This window comes from Toxotes jaculatrix, chromosome 18 (genome assembly GCF_017976425.1).
Source record: "Toxotes jaculatrix isolate fToxJac2 chromosome 18, fToxJac2.pri, whole genome shotgun sequence".
NCBI classification, from domain to species: Eukaryota; Metazoa; Chordata; class Actinopteri; family Toxotidae; genus Toxotes; species Toxotes jaculatrix.
In genome coordinates, this window is record NC_054411.1 from 12481804 (window position 1) to 12500755 (window position 18952).

At 38.4% G+C, this 18952-nt stretch overlaps 3 protein-coding genes across 4 annotated transcripts; all 3 read left to right on the forward strand.

The window, feature by feature from the left end:
• The first annotated feature begins 6542 nt into the window (after nucleotides 1-6542).
• On the forward strand, nucleotides 6543-12041 carry LOC121198290 (cell death-inducing p53-target protein 1 homolog). The gene is made up of 5 exons (XM_041062302.1): nucleotides 6543-6754; nucleotides 8198-8357; nucleotides 8687-8728; nucleotides 9683-9827; nucleotides 10025-12041. The coding sequence occupies exons 2-5, from the start codon at nucleotides 8213-8215 to the stop codon at nucleotides 10128-10130; spliced, it is 438 nt and encodes a 145-aa protein (XP_040918236.1). The 5' UTR covers nucleotides 6543-6754; nucleotides 8198-8212; the 3' UTR covers nucleotides 10131-12041.
• Nucleotides 12042-12823: 782 nt separating this feature from the next.
• Nucleotides 12824-15618, forward strand: LOC121198289 (interferon-induced protein 44-like). 2 transcript variants are annotated; one of them, XM_041062301.1, is made up of 8 exons: nucleotides 12824-12884; nucleotides 13108-13119; nucleotides 13278-13311; nucleotides 13511-13709; nucleotides 13930-14079; nucleotides 14425-14596; nucleotides 14713-14813; nucleotides 14953-15618. In XM_041062301.1, exons 2-8 carry the CDS (start codon nucleotides 13110-13112, stop codon nucleotides 15112-15114), a joined length of 828 nt encoding a protein of 275 aa, XP_040918235.1. In that variant the 5' UTR covers nucleotides 12824-12884; nucleotides 13108-13109; the 3' UTR covers nucleotides 15115-15618. The 2 variants fall into 2 exon arrangements, with proteins under 2 accessions (XP_040918235.1, XP_040918234.1); XM_041062300.1 differs by lacking the exon at nucleotides 12824-12884 and having other exon boundaries at nucleotides 13077-13119.
• Nucleotides 15619-16048: 430 nt separating this feature from the next.
• LOC121198288 (interferon-induced protein 44-like) lies at nucleotides 16049-18720 on the forward strand. Its single transcript, XM_041062299.1, has 8 exons — nucleotides 16049-16265; nucleotides 16428-16482; nucleotides 16628-16661; nucleotides 16886-17084; nucleotides 17199-17351; nucleotides 17496-17667; nucleotides 17763-17863; nucleotides 17980-18720. The coding sequence occupies exons 2-8, from the start codon at nucleotides 16440-16442 to the stop codon at nucleotides 18139-18141; spliced, it is 864 nt and encodes a 287-aa protein (XP_040918233.1). The 5' UTR covers nucleotides 16049-16265; nucleotides 16428-16439; the 3' UTR covers nucleotides 18142-18720.
• The last annotated feature ends 232 nt before the right edge of the window (nucleotides 18721-18952 follow it).

The following is an 18952-nucleotide window of genomic DNA, read 5'->3' on the forward strand; positions in this document are numbered from 1 at the left end:
TTTGTCATGTTTCTCCATTCATTTATTTAGGTTTTTTCTTTGATTTGACAACTGTCTGTATGTGTATGTATAGGAACAATCAGTGGTCATGCAAGGCCACTTTATTCCCACAATGGAAATGCTGTCCCCAAATCACTGGGGAAGGCTAAATTCAGAGCCTCTGTCCCAGCTGATATTTACAGTTCAGTTAGAGAGAAGCCAGAGGCCAAAAAAAAAAAAAAAAGTTAAAAATGTTCCCACAATAAAATGCTCCCCAAATCATTTGGGATTTATCAGTTACTCAATGTTAGCTTACCAGTTTAATGTAATGCAGGGGTGTCCAAACTGTTCCACAAAGGGCCGCTGTGGCTGCAGGTTTTTGTCCCAACCAATGAAGAGCACACAGTTTGACCAATCAACTGTCTGAAGACTGAGATCAGTTGATTAAATGAGTCAAGTCTGGTGTGCTGCTGCTTGGTTGGAACAAAAACCTGCAGCCACACCGGCCCTTTGTGGAACAGTTTGGACACCCCTGATGTAATGCATAGACACAGCAAGGATATGCCTACACTCAAACTTGAGTCTTGAGGGCAGTGTCGAAGTCTACACTGACATGGCCACCAGAGGGCAGCAAAGCAGTAATGGGTGATTTGCAGGTTGTGTTTATTTGCAGCATTGACAGTGTCTTCTGCCCTCACTATGTGTGTTGTGCACAGCAGCTATGCAAATGGTAGACTACGTTTTAGGTCTTCACTGGAAGCAATGGTGAAACTGTGAAAACACTACAGCAAAATTGTCAGTTCATGTCTTAACCTTTGATTTAAACACTGGAATGATGGCAGGGGAAATGTGTTCTGTTGCTTAAACAGCCAAAACAAAAAAATGACTTAAATTCAAAATTTTCAGCTCATATTTTGAAACCAAAAATAAAAATGGATCGTTTGATTTTTACATGTAGCTTGGATCAAATATCATTGACCCCCTGTCAAAATAAAAGCTTCTCATATTTACTTCTTTGATGGTATTTAGACAAACACAGCCTCTGACAACACACTGCCCATTACTGTTTTCACAGTTTCACATTTACATAGATAGATAAGCATACATCAGCTGTCAGAGTAGTGGGACACGGCACTGGGAAAAAACAAGGCATTTATAGAGAAAGATTAACATAAAGTCTAACATTCAGTAAATATACACTTAGAGTCTGCAAGAAAACAAGCTAAAAGAGAAAACACAAAACAATCCACCCAATGTTGTATTAGCAACACTTTAGCTGCAGACAGCTTCTATAATGGCTAGTTTGGCCAGCACTGATTGCAGAAAAACTAAATAAGTCATATTTCAGCAAAAAGTTCTAACCTGCTGTCAAAGCACAGGTAGTACTGGTAAATGATTCCTTCTTACATCTTGGGGATTTAATTACCACTAGGGCACAAACAACAAAACGTAATACCATAATTGCCAACACACAGAAAGGGTAGAGTCTTTACCTGAGATCCTGGTGAGCTTGATGTGGATGATTGCAGTCGATTCACTCGTTCCCTGCAGCATTAGGGAGGTGAGGGTTCTCATTCATCGTGATGAATAAAGGAATTCCTTGCTTTTAGCACCATGCCAGCTTTCATGTGTTTGCATCTTCTTCCACCTCCTCTTACTCTCTCCTCTCTTGCCCTCTTTTTGGCATCTGCCCTCCAACAGCCTCATACTACATTGATAAGATCTTGCTTCTTGACCAATGAGACTAATGACAACGTCTGACAATATTATGCCCCATCAAGGACATTTGAGGAGCAGATTATAGATGTCTGGTTTCGCAGTGTTGTATTTATGAAATCAATGAACTGCTACAGAGATCACGAAATTTTATTTCTGTACGTAACAAAAACATTTTGCACTCCGAGCAAAAGACGCTAAAAGATGAAATAAAACTCCAAACTTAAATCATCCACCTACAGCGAACCAAAAACGCCGTGTACTTCTGTGCTCCCTCATTACTTTTTCGCGTTTACTGGAGCTTGCAGTCAGCGGCCAACTTGAAAATGTTGCCGCCGGGTGTCGCACATCGGCGGTTGTGACGCATATTTTGGGCGACAAAAAAAAAAAAAAAAAAAAAAAAAAAAAAAAAAAAAACAAACAAAAAAAAAACGTTTTATTTTAATGTTACAAGATCAACGTAATCTTCCAATTTAGAATTACATTAAAAACGAACGAACTAAATTAAAAATACATTTAAATTAAATACTCATTCTTTATTTTCCAAAGTCACAGGGAGCCACGGCAGAGGGACGAAAGAGCCACATGCGGCTCTGGAGCCGCGGGTTTCCGACCCCTGCAGTAGGGGCTGCTACTACCAAGAGATTGTTGACACTGATAATCTGTAACCATTTTACCTTCAAAAGGATGGATGAGTAGCATTAAATGAATAAATCTTGTTTATGTTCATTAAATGATTGGCTTGTGTTTGTTGTAAATGGCTCCTAGAAAATTCAAATTAATTTCATCAGTGTCAATCCAAGGACAGTGAGAGCACCGGGAGCATTATGTTTTGGGACTTCATCCTAATGGTCACTTGCTTTAGCACTTTCACCTAATCCTTTCGCATTCCTTGATATTAAAGGTAATTAGTTAATATATACCTACATTAATTTATTTAGGTCAGTGTGTGTGTTCCTGTTTTGACTTGATAAGTAGCACTTACATTTGTGAAACATTTCTGAGTTGGATCATTTTTTCTCAACAGTAAACTACTGCAGTGACTGCAACTAGCAATGTTTAAAAAAATTTTGTACTGATTTTAGTGAAGGCAATAGCTCTTTAAGAGACTTCATGCGGAACATGTGCTGTAGCCAGGCTGGTGTGTCTGCTATTTAAGAGCCCCAGTGGTGAGTGTGGGGTAAGTGCCAGGATGTGGTCGTAGAGTGGTAAACTCACTGTACGTCATTCTTCAGTTTCCAGAAAAGCTCAAGTGCTAGTGCAACACTTCGGCTGTCCTATGTGCTGTGTTAATGCCAAAGAAATAAATCTCTTGTTTTTGTATGAGAGGATTGGTTATAGCCTTCTAAAAATCAATAACACAATCAAGATAGAATTGATTTGTTTACATGTGCATGTCTGTGCATGTCAGGACCTCCTCTCTGAGAACAAAACCTCAGCATTCTGTGTGCAGGTTGTTTCTGTATTAGCACATATTTTTGTTGTTGCGCCACTGCCACAGAATACCTGGGAAATCATGCTGTAACTGCAGATCATAGTTTGCAATAGGAAAAACTCCTACGCAATGATCACCATCTTATTTCTGTAATGTAGCAATTTGTATATTAAAAGAAAAGACTTTCATACTGTCAAAAACACAGCCTTTTTTTTTGGTCATTTGAACCTCAGAGTAGATTGTGACAATGGTCCTGTTCTTTAGCCCTCCTCCCTGCCTCTGTACCTTCTTTGTCTCTCCTTTGTGAACACTCCCAGCTTGTCTTTCTCTCTCAGCACACCATTTATTTAACCAGCACTCGTATGGAAGGTACACTGTGAAATGAAACGGGAAAGAAAGACTGAAGACACAAAGAAACAAACAACAAGGTGCAGATGGGCTAGAGTGGCCATCTGGTTGTGTTCTCAAGGGAAGTGGTTTGTGGTGGTTTTTCTGTTTTTGCGTTTAAATCTTTCTGAGTACATTGATTTATTCTGTGGAAGCAGATTGTGTATTCCCTCACTGTCTACATGTGTGCCTTTGCTCTCCTCAATTTATTGACAGTTTTTGTCAGAAAGAGCTTTATCACTTGTCTTTTTTCATATTAATTCTGCTTTTCATCCTTTAGAGGAAATTGTCTTCATGAAACCCAGTCTGCTCCTCTGTGCAGTGACAGGATGGTAAATGATGTGCAAGTGGCAACATGGCAGTAGATTGGAGATGCAGTCAGAGAGGTGCTGCAGCATCAGGGAAACATCAACATCATCTCATAACTCATCAGAAAAGTTGTTAAAAACATTTAGACAACAGTTTTTAATTCCAAACTGTGAAAATTTGTGTTAATATAAATTTGTGTATAAATTAGATTCTTAAATAGATCAAAATAAGATGAAAGGCCATCTTTGTCTAAAATTTTATTGATTTCATCACAGTGCCTCTCACTGTTCATTGGGTGACTTAAGACTCATTTGGACAGCATTAACATCACAAGGGGAAGTGGGGAATAAAATATTAATCATGCTACTTGGAACTTTAACTCATTGTTCTGGACATCACTTTGATCGGTTGCAACATTACAGGAGCCGGTCTGTAATCTGTGGTTTGATGACATCTTTACATTTGTTTCCATTTGTCATTGTATTTGTTCTCAAATGGACCTGTATGTTGGTGTTAACATGTTTAACATGTCTTTGAGATTAGTACAGATGTTTCTAATTTCCTCCATTATCACAGAAAAGTAAAATTTCACACTGAGCTGTTAAAAAAAAAGTAGCTCAGAAAAACAGTAGGTAATTGTGGCTGTAATTATTACTGGGGTGTATGTGAGAAATTACCCATATATGTGCCCCCATCAGAGCAGGTGACCTCCCCTAGAGAAATAAATCAGGCCCAAATGGGGCTTTAGTCTGTGTTATGACAACATATGAGCAGTAAAGTGCATGAATTTATCTTGGTGGCTCATTCTCAAGACTTCCTGTCTGGCTATCATGGAGACGCTGAATCATTTTGTGAAACAGGGGCCACACACTAAGTGGATCAAAGTGATGCTCCTGGCCATAGATTCTCACATCCCTGTGCAGTGTATTCATGAGTACCACATTCTTACCTTTCTTTGGCACACAGAATACCAGGGACGTGTCAGCCGTGTACACAAGCTTGGAAGAATTGACCAGCCTGTTCTTTGTCGTCAGCAGTTGGGGTGGGAGCTCAGACTTGTTTTTCCGTATTGTTCCCACCATGGTCAGCTTCCTCTTTAGGAGCTCCGATCCCAGCTTGTGTGAGGTAAAAAAAAATTGTTGCATGTGATGTTGTGTCTTTGAGTCATGTCCAGGACAACTCTTGATTTTTCTCAGGGGCTCCTCCATCAGGTCTCCCTGTGTGTTTCCCTGTTGTAAGTTCAGCCACCCGGTTAGCTCAGTTGGTAGAGCACGAGACTCAATCTCTCAGGGTTGTGGGTTTGAACCCCCCCCGGGGTAGGATTTCAGTGCATTGTGGACTGAGTAGCAGTTGCCTCCTCGGTCTGGACCCAGATAAGCGGCAGATGATGAGATGACATGACGTGACTTGTAAGTGGCAGATAGGACATGACGTGACTTGTAAGTTTCAGGTAAGCGGCACACGATGACCTGACATGACTTGTAAGTTCCAAGCATATGAGGAAGTGGCATCACAGGCAGCACAGATCTTTATAAAATTTTGTTCAGGCTTAGGAGATGCTCATTAATGGTGACATTAGGCCAAGGGTTGTAACGGTGCACCCCCACTGTCCTGATGGCAGCAAGCTTGGGCAGAATTCACACACACACACTAACAGCAGGTCCAGACAGGTGGAGGACAGAGTGAAGGTACACAGGACCTACAATTTCCATACTTTCATTAGCCCCAGGTCCGGTGGACCCGAACATCCTGTATGGGTTGGGTCTGACCTCTAGTGGCCACAAATGAAAAAATGGACAACTGCACTTCATGGATTTAAAGTCAACAGCACCTTCCAATGTCTGCTTGTAATTATCAGAAGTGCATACCAGATGTGATGTGTAATGTTCCTGTGATAGTCCTGTGACCTCTTGGTTTCTTCACCATCCTCAGCGCCTCCCTGACTGTCATCAGGCCTTCATGTGTCAAAGTCATGTGTTCACATTGGGATCATTCATGCTGAGTTAAAGCGTGGGAGAGAATGTCTGGATCAGCATACAGGCACTGACAAGTACAGTTCTGAAAGTTAGAAAAGATATGAATAGTTAGAGCTGTGAAAGAGAGTGGTATGGCTCTAAAAACCAGTGAGAGACATGATTAAAGCACTCCAAACTGGGAAATAATGAGCTCTGCAATCTATTCATTTCTGTTTGTACAACACAGTGTATTTCTTCTTTTATTCCACTACTTCTGCTTGAGGAGATTTGGCTGTACATTATTCATGCTGTTTTGAAAGTCCATGAATGTCCTGAGTGAAGTGATTCAATGAGCTAATGGGAAAACACTCACATAATGTGATGTGAAAAATGCAGCTTGCGCAGTGAAACACTGCAGCTTCTTCATTTAGGTAATTGTATTGTTTTTTGTGGATTGTGACTGTTGTTGGCAAACTGCTCATGAAAAAAAAGACATGGACAAAGACTAGAAGTTCTCTGAATCCTTAACTAAAACCATATGTGCAGTGTCAAAACATCAGAAATTCTTCCTTAATAGAAATTCATGTTGGATCAACAAGGAACACTTTTCTTAGCCAGCCCACATCTCTCTAGATCTCTCTCGATCTTGATCAAATTGCCATAGAGGTCAGAACTTGATTAAGGTCTGAACAAACAGTTTTCAGTCCCACCCATTCACATGGGAAATGGGAGGAGAGGGGGGGAGGGGGAATCGTGAAGTTGCATAGCCAGGCCACAGACGCATACTGGTGGAGATACAGCCTTTCCTCTTTTAGTTTTACAGTCATTATATCAATTGTGCTCTAATTGTATCCTGTTCTGTCCTCACTGTCTTCCTTCTGACGGTAGTCTCTTGGTTTTACTGACCTTCTTCCTGCCTCACTCAGGACCACGCAGCTCCAGGAGAGATCTTTTTGTTGATGCAAAGTCGCAGGTAGGTAAATCTTATTTTACCCATTTGTAGATATATAATGATTAACTGTTGCCACTGTGTTAAAGTTATCAGTGTTTGTGTAACGTATGAATGTTGATATAACTAATTTAGCTGACACATACCACTGTGGAACAGATGCATGAATATAGTTTTTAATTTAATTTTATTATTTGTTGTATGTCAAAAGCTTTTTTTCTCTAATACTTATGGCTAATCCAGCCTTACCCAGCCACTTTTTCCAAATAAAGAAGGGCGAGGCACAAGCACAAGAAATACTGTGGAGAGTGAAAGACCTTCTTCAGTGCATGCATCTCATGTTGCTGTAATTGATTTAGGATGGATTTATGATGAGACTCAGAAAGGCACTGCATTGTTCTATATAATCAAAACGCAGACTACGGAAGAGCAAATCCGCTAATGCTGATTTAGTGCATGATACAACTAAGTGTGGCACGGTTGGACGTATGAATGCTGGTTGCATTACTGAAAGAGGATATTGATGATGTTTAAGAACAAAGCGCTCTTAAGCAGGGGCTGTATAGCTCCACACCTCTCCCACTAAGCAAATTATTCTTAAGGCCATTGTGTGATGACATTACTTTCAAGCTACAGTTTTGAGGCACAGTTACGTGTAGTTTACTTGAGTATTTCCATGTCATGCCACTTCTACCTCACTACATTTCAGAGGAAAATAATGTACATTTTACTCCCCTATATTTATTGTGATGACACTACCACTAAATACTAAGTGCATCAGCGATAATAATCTAATAATATCTAAAGCAGTATAGTACTCGCAAGGACCATTTTATACATTTAGTTCCTTTACAGTTGATAGTTTAAATACATTACAGGTAATTATACTTATGGACTTTGCTTATAATTTTGGGTGGAACACTTTTATTTACTATGGAACCTTTTTACAGTGTGATATCGGTACTTTTACTTAAGTAATATCATTTAGCACATGTTGTTTAATGTAGTGTCACTGTCAGCACTGTCTGCTCACAGCAATTTGACTATGGTTCACAGTGGTTTGGAACAGAAAACTGAACACGAGACGTGGTCAGAGAGTGTACTTTCCCTGGAAATGTAAATTAGTTTCCACCACAGTGGAGAATCTGCACTTCCTCTGCTCTTCTTAGGTGGCTAAACCTATGAAACTCTACTTCTGCAAATGTAATGTAGGCCCCTGTTGGTTTGGCCTCATTTTTTTAAGCGTACCACATTTGATTACAGAAATTAAATTAATATTCAAGCAACAACCCTATGTTTATCATTTATGGTATATGGTAGATTACATACTATAAAGCTAACCAACCATTGATGAAGAGGCCTGCATGCTTTCAAGGGGAATGTTGGCAGGAATTTTAGGCTAAAAATCTAAAACTCATTCAACTGTGATCAGCTTAAAAATATACAATATACATTTCTCGTTTTCAGTCAGAATTTCTGAAGATGCAAAAAGGATATCCACCACAGGAATCAGCTCCACCGTACCCTGGACCTCTTCTGAACTATGAGGGCGCAATGCCCAATCAACAAATGTACCCTCAACCGGGCATCTCACCTGCTGCACCTCCACCTGCTGGGTACCATGGAGGTCTGTGTCTGAGGTCACTGCCTAAGTTAAAAGATGATACTGTGACTTTTTAGACATTGTTGTAAGCTTTCACACCTTTTTCTGTGGGAAAACCAAAAACAAATTAACCTTTGCTCTCAACACATGCTTTGCATAGCCTTCACACAACTTATGTACACACAACCACCCTTATGTACCCAGGCAAAGGATGTTGAAATGCAATGTCCTATCAAAGTCCACAGACAATGTATGTATGTGTTATGCAATATTTTATGTTTTGGTTATTTCTGAAAATATCTATTCCAAACCATCCTTTCCTGTTCTGGTTCCTGTTTTTGTTCATCTGCCAGGTGTTCCCTTTGCTCCTGTCATGGGTGCACCTGCCACAACAGGTAAGGAGACGCATCTGATTCAAGACAACAATGTTCCATGTTAAAACACAAAAGGGATGCATGCATATGTTTTACCATTTTACCCAACATGTGCATGCACACACATGCATGCATTAAAGGTGAATTTACACAGTGCACACATCTGTGAACACACATTTGTGAGCAGATAAATCACTGGGGCAAATTCTTTGGGCGAAGTCCTCAGCTTCCTACCAAACTGATCTGAAGAATAGCCCATTTGTAGCCTCAGCGCTTAACAAAAAGCTATTGTTCAGTGTTTGTTCCGTGCACAGTTGCATTTTGACTTTTGCCTTTTGTAACACATGACTAAGGATTCCTATCGCAGGTATATTACTTCTTCCCATTAGCCCCACATGTGAAAAACATTGTTCCAATTTGATTCACACAGTTTAAAATGCTCTAAATGGCCCAGATGGATGGCTCAGTAGTTCTCTTTTCAATACAGTGAGCATAGAGTGAGCTGGTGGACAAACAAACATGGTTATGAAACAAAAGACTGCCTGCTTATCAGACTGCAGTTGTTCGGCAACCTCTGCTGGTCTTGTTGAGTCAGTGCACTCAGTGCTGTTAGTGACAGCCTAAAGTGGACAGTCTGCGGTAGTAACAAAAATGTAACAAAAATTTACAAATATTACTGAAAAAAAAATCTGCATCAGTTACCACCCAAGAAGGATTTTCTCTACGGATTTGTGCCTGCACATGTATGACTGAATGTGTCTGTATGTATCCACCAGAGGTCAGTATTTATCCTTATCATCGCTGCTGGTCTGATTATCCAGTGTTACCTGGCAGTGTTACCACACTACAGTGTGTGCAGTCTGCAGTGAGAAATGGATCTTGAAGGGGGGGGGGGCTGCTCTGCATTTAAAGCTTGTACAAGTGAATATGGAGACAAATCTTTTATTTAATGTGCTGTGCATTTGTCATCCACAGTCACTCAGATGATAGTAACACCTGCACTACAGGATGTCCCAGGGCAAACTATGTGTCCCCACTGCCATCAGAATGTGGTCACCAATACCGAGCACACAGCAGGCCTGATGACCTGGGCTATTTGTGGTGGCCTCGCCGTCTTTGGGTAAAAAAAAAACCTTTTGGCTAGAAACTTGCTGCAGGTCTAGTTATTTTCTATTCTATGAAGAAAAAAAAGAAAACTAAAAGTTTTTAGAAAACTAAAGTCACGTATCTTAAACTATCAATGTGAAACTAAAAGAACAGTATGAAAGAAAGGAATAAAACTGAAAAGTTCTAATTGCCTTTGTCATACTCCCACAGGTGTTTTCTTTGCTGCTGCATCCCATTCTGTGTTGATTCGTGTAAAGATGTGGAGCATCGCTGTCCATCCTGCCACAAAGTCATCTACATATACAAGCGAATGTGAAACTATCGTGACTGTGAATAGAGGATAAAAGCTCAGTTCTTATACACAAAGTATCTTATTAAGAGTCTCATTTTCTCTACACAAGTTTTGATCAGAATACACTTACGCCATTCCTGTTCTGACTCATCATTTTGCACCTCTTCTCATCATGTAATGAGGCATCATACTGTGGGGAGTTATAGTTTGTAAACAGCAGAAAAAAAGCTAACTTTTTTCAGGCGACTGTTGTAGTTGCTCTCATCATTTGTCCAGTGATGACTCTAGTTAGTTGCTGGAAATCTTACATTTCGTTCATGACATCTTTGCTCTTCCCCTCTGCCCTGTCATTGTGCCTAACATTTTCTTCTTGCCGTTTCAAAGTTTGTAATTTCTCTTTCATTTTTCAAACTATTCTTCTATGATTTATTTTTTTTTTTAAAGAAGAGCATTTGTTTGATGTAGGGTTTTATGCTCTGTCAGAAGAGGATAAACAAGACTGGAAGAATACACCCAACCTAGCCTAGCAGTTCTGTGAGGCTGTACTCACTCACAGTGGTGCTTTGAGCTAAATTCTCACATTAGCATGCCACTATGCTCGCAATGAAAATGCTAACATGCAAACCTGTAACAGCTTTAATGTATTCCATGTTTTAGACTACTGTGTTAGCATGTTAATGTGCTCAGAATGAAATTAAATGCTAACAAGCAAACACTTAGCAGGTATAATGCTCATCATGTATATTTGTTGTGCTAGCATGCTGACCTTTTCTAATTTGCACTAATCCCAAAGTACATTTAAAACTGATGGAAATGTCATTCGTTTTTCAGGTATTTAGAAATAAAAAAAAATTGATCTGTCTCATAGTTGCAGAGAAATTTAACAAAAGGTTTGTTGTGGTGTCAATATCATGGTTGTTAGAGATAAAGTCAGGAGTCATCAGCATTCATTGTCAGGGAACTGTGAATATATAAAATGTTGTGTCCACACCTCAGTCAAGATGATTTGCTGGAATAGTGAAAACTTCTGAAAACTTGAAGATGTTAAGTTGTCCATATATTTCACTCTGAACCACCGATGTCAATCTCATAGTGACTGACTGAAGGGAAACTGAAGACGTCAGTAAGTCTGAAGAAAGCATAACTTCCCATGAATAACACTAGCATAAGAAAAAAGAACATGATCTGACAAAAGAAAAAAGAGAGGCAGAGAGTGGAGAGTGAGAAAAAAAATTTATGTTGCTAGCATGAGTGTGTGTAAACATACAACACTGTGGTATCACCCCTGGCATGCGTTTCTGCTGCTTAACACATTGGCTAACTCATGGTTTGCTGCTGCTTTGCAATCAGTAACAAAAATCATGTAGTGTTTTATTCTAATGCTTTTCTTTCTTGAGTAAACAGGAACTGTCAAGGCAATCTTGATTTTGTGAAATCTTATCAACTAAGCAGAATAATATGAGAGACAACTTTAGGTGCGTCTAATATATCTACACTGTGATTTAGGCAGGTTCGGCATAGATTCAGTTTGTCGAACATTCCCATTGCCTTGTCCTTTGTAACACAAAGTCCAAATGTCTTTTTTCTTTACAGTCAGTTTTGGTCTGACCAGTCTTAATTAATCTCTGAATTGACTGGGTTCTGTCCAGTCATGAGGAATATTTGTTCTCTCTACCTTTTCCTTTTAGTTAAATGTTGTTGTGTTTTCTGCTTTGTTGTTATGCTTAGTGACACGTTGTGTTTTACACCTCAGGGCCACTGTGTACATGCAGTGCTTCCCTTTTTGTTTTTTTGTTTTTGTGTTTTTAGTTTATCTTTGAACTTTCTGTATCCCTTTTTGAACACAATTTTTTTCAGATTTTTCAAACTGGTTCTGTGGTACAGGCTGGGTTATCATAGGAACACTCACAGATTTCTGTGAGCTCAGCTCAAAAAGAAAAAAAAAATACCCAAAAACAAACACAAACAATTTCAACATGGGAAACAATGAGTTGTGCAAATCTATGTATTAAATATAGGTAGTATGAATTGCAGCACTGAAGGGCTTTTCACAGACTGTTGAAAACAATAAAATACAGTTATGAAACCATTTCAAAGGAACTGGATAAAATATTTCTATATTGCTCAGTTCTATTATGTATATACCCACAAGAAGAGGGGCTCTCAGTCAGGGAGAGGAGCAGATGTTGATGGTGAACTTGGAGGATGAGGGTGATGAGTCACCCCTGATGTTCAAGTTGAAGGAAATGGATGTCCACAAGACTTTGACATATAACTTTCTGGAGGAGGGAGGGATAAAATAAGTATTCATTTGTCTCAGATTCAAGAATTTCCAAAGTACATTATTCAGTTAGTTAAAATGCTTTAAAAATGACTAAAGTGTGACTTACCTTTTCTTCTTCAGGTGACATGTCATGCAGGTGACAAAGCTTGGACTTTACCATGACTGTAACCTGTCTCAGCTTCTTGCCAAAAGCTTCTTGTCTCAGCTTCTTCTTTACAATTCTTGTAAAGGATACTTTACAACAATTGTATATTAAGGATTACAACAAGTGTTGTAAAGGATAAATGATCCTTTGCATAGTTTAACAACCTTGGCCCCTGTACATGTGTCAGTGAGATAAAATTAGAAGAGTTAAAGCTGGTCTCTGGCCAAGATAAAATGGCTTCTTTTAAGTCATGTGGTTTCTTATAAACTGAAACTCAAAAAAGAAAGTGAAAGTGTATATTTCCTATAAAATCACTGTCCAGGGGACAGAGGGAGTCACATCAGCAAAGGTAAGGACTTTCTGTCTATCTTCAGATGTGGTACTTAACACTTTAAGTATATTTTGCTGATAATACTTGTGTACTTTAGTAGGATTTTGATAGCAGAACTTCTACTCATAATAAAGTATTTTTGCATTATATATTGGTACTGTTACTTAAGTAAAGTGTCTGAATATGTCTTCCACCACTGGGGTAAATACATACATTTACATTTAAATGTTTTACTTTACAGCCATGGGAGGAGGTAAGTTTGTCACACCTTCACTTTCTTATAAGATGTTCTGCATATTGCAAAATTTATTAAAATTTAAGAAATGATAACATTTATGTTGAGAAAACAGCGTGATCAAGAGGTTGTTTAAAAGTACAGCTTTGTCTTATTGTGTGTAATTTTCTCTTTAGCACTTTTTAGTAAGCCATGGAGGGACCTGCCAGAGTGAGTATCAGTAAACATAATGTCATTATATTGCCACTGTGCACTTGGTGTGCAGTTCTGCTCTAACACATATCTGAAATGCCTTTTAGCTGATTGTTCTATGCGACAACAAAGCATTAATCACAATGCTGTGCATGATAAAAAGTGTGTTTATTGTGTTCAGTGTTTTATTATAACTTTTTAAATTTTTAATTATCAGGAACTGCAAGGACAATCTTACATTTCTGAACTCTTACAAGCCTCAAAACAAAGAAGTCAAACATCTCCGAATTCTGCTTCACGGACCAGTTGGTTCTGGCAAATCCAGTTTCATCAACTCTGTTGACAGTGTTTTTCAAAAAAGAGTAACCAATCGAGTCATGACAGATGCAATATCTGGGAGCAGCTTTACCCAAAAGGTTTGAATAACTATTGATTGTGGTGATTCTGAGTAAAAATGATCCATAACATTTTAAGAATTTCACAGTTTTTAACTTTCCGAACACTTAATGAAAGACGGTAAAATTTTGCACATAAGCCAAAAAAGGTTCCTAACAAATGCAGATATTTGTGTTAAGAATTGCGTAATTATCTGGGACTTGTGAAGTGATACAAATAATTGCACTTTCTGCTTTACAGTACAAGACTTTCAAAATCCACAAAGATCCAGACAACATTTACTCTTTTGTTTTCAATGACATCATGGGCTTTGAGCAAAACGCTAACCGTGGAGTCCCTGTTGAAGATGTCATACTGGCCCTGAAAGGACATGTGAAAGAAAATTATAAGGTACAACACTCTGATCTTTGACATTATTGAAAGGTCCTGTGTGGAAGTTTCTTGCAAACAAACAAAAGTTATATTTGCTTTTGTTGTTACTCACCAAAATGTATTGTGTTCATTTTTGAGGTTTAACAAATGCGATGAACACATTTCCTTTCTCATGACGCGCTTGCAAAGTCTGTTTCTTTTTTTCAACCACATGAACATACGTGTCTTTGTGCATGTGGACGAGACAAACAACACACTGACCAGCTATAGAAAAACTTAGAAAAACTGTTGTTTTTTTTTTTTTACTATTTTTGTATTAAACATCATTTGATTGCATTTTATTTATTTACCTTTGTTTTCTAGTTTGTTCCTGGATGCCAACTGAGGGAGGGTGACGAAGGCTACACGTCATGTCCCACTCTGAATGACAGAGTTCATGTTCTGGTTTCTGTTGTTCCTGCCAGTTCAGTATCTTTAATGTCTGATGAAGTTGTGAAGAAAATGAGAGCTGTCAGACTGGCAGCAAGTGAAATAGGTAAGACCAGACTTAGTTACTATAGTTATTACTCTGTGTGGACTAATGGTGCCACATTTGACTTCATGAATCAAAATACAATGCTTAACATACTGATTAGCATTCTGTGTCGACAGGGATTCCCCAACTGGCTATTCTCACCAAAGTTGATGAAGCCTGTCCTGAGGTCAGAGACGATGTAAAAAACACATATAAGAGCAAGCACCTGAAGGAACAGGTAAGTTTCTATTGGTGATTTCTTTTTTAAACCTTGTCCAAATCTTGTCCATGTTCCATTTTCAGTATTTGAGCATGAAAATCTACTTTGGTCACCACTGCACAATTACTGATCATCTGAAATGCTGTTGCTTTCAAAGGTGGAGGAATTCAGCCAGTTGCTGGGCCTTCCAGTCAGCTGCATCTTTCTTGTGAAGAACTACAGCTCAGAAATCAAAGTGAATGCTGACATTGATGCTCTGATACTGTGCGCACTGAGACAGATGGTTTCCCTTGGAGAAGACTTCCTCAATGACCAGTAGACCTGCATACTGCTGAGGCAAATCTTGCATGATCAAAACGTGAAAAACTGGCTTGCTTTAAACCCACTTTTAGCAGTAATGTGCAGTGTTCTCTTTGTTGATCTGTATTATTCATCAAATGTATTAAGTTCATATTGAGTTAGACGTTTTGCCTGTTAGTTCACTTTGCCAAAGTGACAAGTGTCTGTTTGTTGCTTTATTTTTCAGCAAAATAGTGAAAAAGTACACTAAACGTACAGAAGTGATTTGCATCAAATATGCGCTCAACTGAGTGCCCTTCTAGTTATTATAATAGATAACAGATTAAGAGACAGGTTATAGTTTCTGGCAACTTCAGCAACACCCCTATCCTGCTTTATTAAAAGAAAACTGAATTTAAAACATTATTGTGTTAGATTTTTTTTTCAACTTGGGGAGATGATTTTCAGTGGTGAATGAAAAAATGATCAGTTTGTTGAGCAAGTCATATAAACCAATGAACATATAAATAAAAAAATAAACACACTTCCAGGTTTCTGTTGTAGCTGAAGTTTCCTGTTATTCCAGAAAGGATGTCAGTAAGAGTAATTTTCCATAGCACACTTTTTGCCTGCTTCCCTTCCAGTGAGCCTCCTATTCTCCTACTGGCTTTTATTATATGTGTTTCATTGCCTGGTGTCATTTGTAAGTATTATTATATTTTCACTTGTCCATATCTTCCTCTTGAACAAATGTTTTTGTTAATTATTTTTATCATTTGTCAGGGGACAATAAATTATACCAACGCCAGAAATGCGGACATCTCTGTTGTGGTGTAACATCAGGCAAGGAAACTCAAGCACACTTTATTTGTGTGGTATTAAATCGGTTTTGTCAGTTGTGACACTGGTACATAAGAAATACTGTATACACACCAGCGCTGGCGACCAAGAAGGAAACACGTGACCCTGGAAATCGAAAGAATAAGTTTAGTTTAGATGTGGTTTGCAACCCATGTACCATTTGCTGATCAGCAACTATCGGCAAGAGTCACACTGATATAATATTCAAATTCATATTAACACTCAAATGCTATAAAACCGAAATCAGACAATCATTAGGCGGCATCAAAACCTTAAAACCAGTATCGTGATTTTCAGCACCTCTTTGTTTCCAGCGGCACAGCTTCTCAGGTAAGAATTATTTATGATGCCCATCCTGAAACGCTGTAGTAGCAAACGATGGCGTCGTGAAAGTGAAATGCTTATTTATCTGCCCCATTAAAAACAATGGACGACACATGAGCATTATAATTTTGGCAATTTACTTGAGTGCATGCTTACATGTATATTTAGTATTTTGCAGTTATGGGAGCACTGAAGTCTCGACCAGTCAAGGCCGATTCTCCTAGTAAGTAAGATATTTAAAACAAACTGAGCTCAAACTATAAGATAATTATAAGGAAAATGGCGCATTGTCAAAATGTGTTTCTAAAGTAATTTCTTAATTGTTAATGTTAATTTGTCTTGTTAATTTTTGTTCAATTTCCTGTCAGCTTTTAGTCAGGAATGGAGGAAAATTCCCTGGGGGTGAGTATCTGTAGATGCTTAATAAATGTACTATGATGTTGCATAATAAAACGCACAAAATAATTCATTGAAACTGTTAGCTTAATTTCCTGTTTTTATCATTCTCTTTGCAACATCCTGCACAGTCTGACCACTTTCTGTGCTTCAACCACAAAACTTTTGCATTCTTTGCAACAAAGTTGATTCAGCTTTAATATCTATCTAAAATGTTCTTTTTTGAATAGTGACAAAGAGAAATATCTGAAAACTGTGAAGGAGTATTATCCTCAAAAAGATGAACTCAAAGCACTCAGAATCCTGCTTCATGGACCAGCTGGTTCTGGAAAGTCCAGTTTCATCAACTCTGTTGACAGTGTTTTAAAAGGCAGAATGGCAGGTCGAGCTTTGGCAGATGCAATCTCTCAGGACAGCTTCACCATTAAGGTATGACAAATAGTTTAGCAACACTGCAATGAAACCAGAGAGAAACAGACACACTGCCTTATGGTCTTTATTCAGTAGGTGGCACTATTGTCATTAAACTTTTCTGGTTTACAGTACGGAACCTACAAAATCAGCAAAGGAGGGCCAGGCACCTTTTACCCTTTTGTTTTCACTGACATCATGGGCCTTGAGAAGGGCTCAAGCAGAGGGGTTGGAGTGGACGACATCAAACTGGCCATGGAGGGACACGTAAAGGAGGGTTACAAAGTACAATTCTTTAATTCATTTAGCTTTATCTGACATTTCAAATGCAGCTTTGTGGTGTGTTTTGGATACACAATTTTATTCATATACACATAAACTATTTACATGCAAAAGTCATTCTATGATCCAATTTTACATCATTTTCAGTTCTCTCCTGGTGCCCCATTATCTGAGAAAGAAGAAGGCTACAATAAAGACCCCAGGGTAAATGACAGAGTTCATGTTCTGGTTTGTGTGATTTCTGCCACCACCTTAAATATACTGCCTGTTGAAACTGCCAGAAAGATGAGGGATGTCAGGATTGCAGCCAGCAACATGGGTAAGGGTTAGAGTTAGATACTGCCTTTTTGAATTTGAATCAAATAACATGACAACCTTGATTTGACCGACCCGGATTCTGCTCTGTATCGACAGGGATTCCCCAGCTGGCTCTTCTCACCAAAATTGATGAAGCCTGCACTGAGGTCAACAGCAATTTAAAGAATGTGTATAAGAGCAAGTACGTGAAGCAACTGGTAAGTTTCTACAGGTGATTTTATGAGTTTGTAGTATATAATTTAGAACATCACAGAGGTCTCATGTGGTCAGTACTTTGCTGCCATTTCTCAAATCTCACATTGTTCAAATTTAGATGGAGAGACTGAATGTGTTGCTGGGCATTCCAATGAACTGCATCTTTCCTGTGAAGAACTACCACGAAGAAATCGACACTGACGATGACATTGATACACTGATTCTGTGTGCACTGACACATATGATTCACTATGGAGAAGACTTTCTCAACAATCAGTAGAGCTACATACTGCTGAGGCAAATCTTGTTTATCACTGCATGAAAAAAGTCTATTTCATTTCATGATTTGGAACAAACTTTTGATGTCTGCAAATGTGACAACGGCAGGAAATAGCTTTTTGGTTTTGGTTTTCATTTGCAAGCATGTCACACAGCCTATATAGTACTTACTGCAAGTTATCTTAATACTTAATTCAGTATCTTAAATACTTATATTATTTAATACTTTGCTTAATTAATTATGGATAGGCCGTGCAATAGCCTGATGCAATTAAAACCTAGATATGCATCAAGCAGGCTCGCATCACTCCTACAGTACATTTTGAGTTTTTGCATTATTGTGTATAAAGTGTTGTAGTTTCCCAGTGATGATGATCAGCAGGTCAAAAGGCATCTAAATGTCTAGGTTAATAACAAGGACAAAATTTGAAAAGTGAAACATATGTTACATAGCTGTTGTTTCAAAAGAGTTTTATTTATTTTTTATTTCAATGTGTAGTTTGGACTTGGAATATATTGAAAGATTTTGCTACTGTGTTGCTGTTAAGGTAAAACCATATAAAATAAATAATAAAATTTGTCATTGGCTTTTATCAAATAATTAATTAAATTAATTAATTACTTCTAGTCCATACAGTAGATTACCTTTTAATGCCAAACAAGTTGCACGAGTGTTGTTGTAAATAGGATCACGGTACAGTTGGCACGGTGAATGAAAGCAGACAGGTGGGTGATCCTGGAACACAGGAGACATAAATTAGTCAGAGGCAGAAAACACAACACAAGGCAGAAAACACAAATAGCTGATGGGA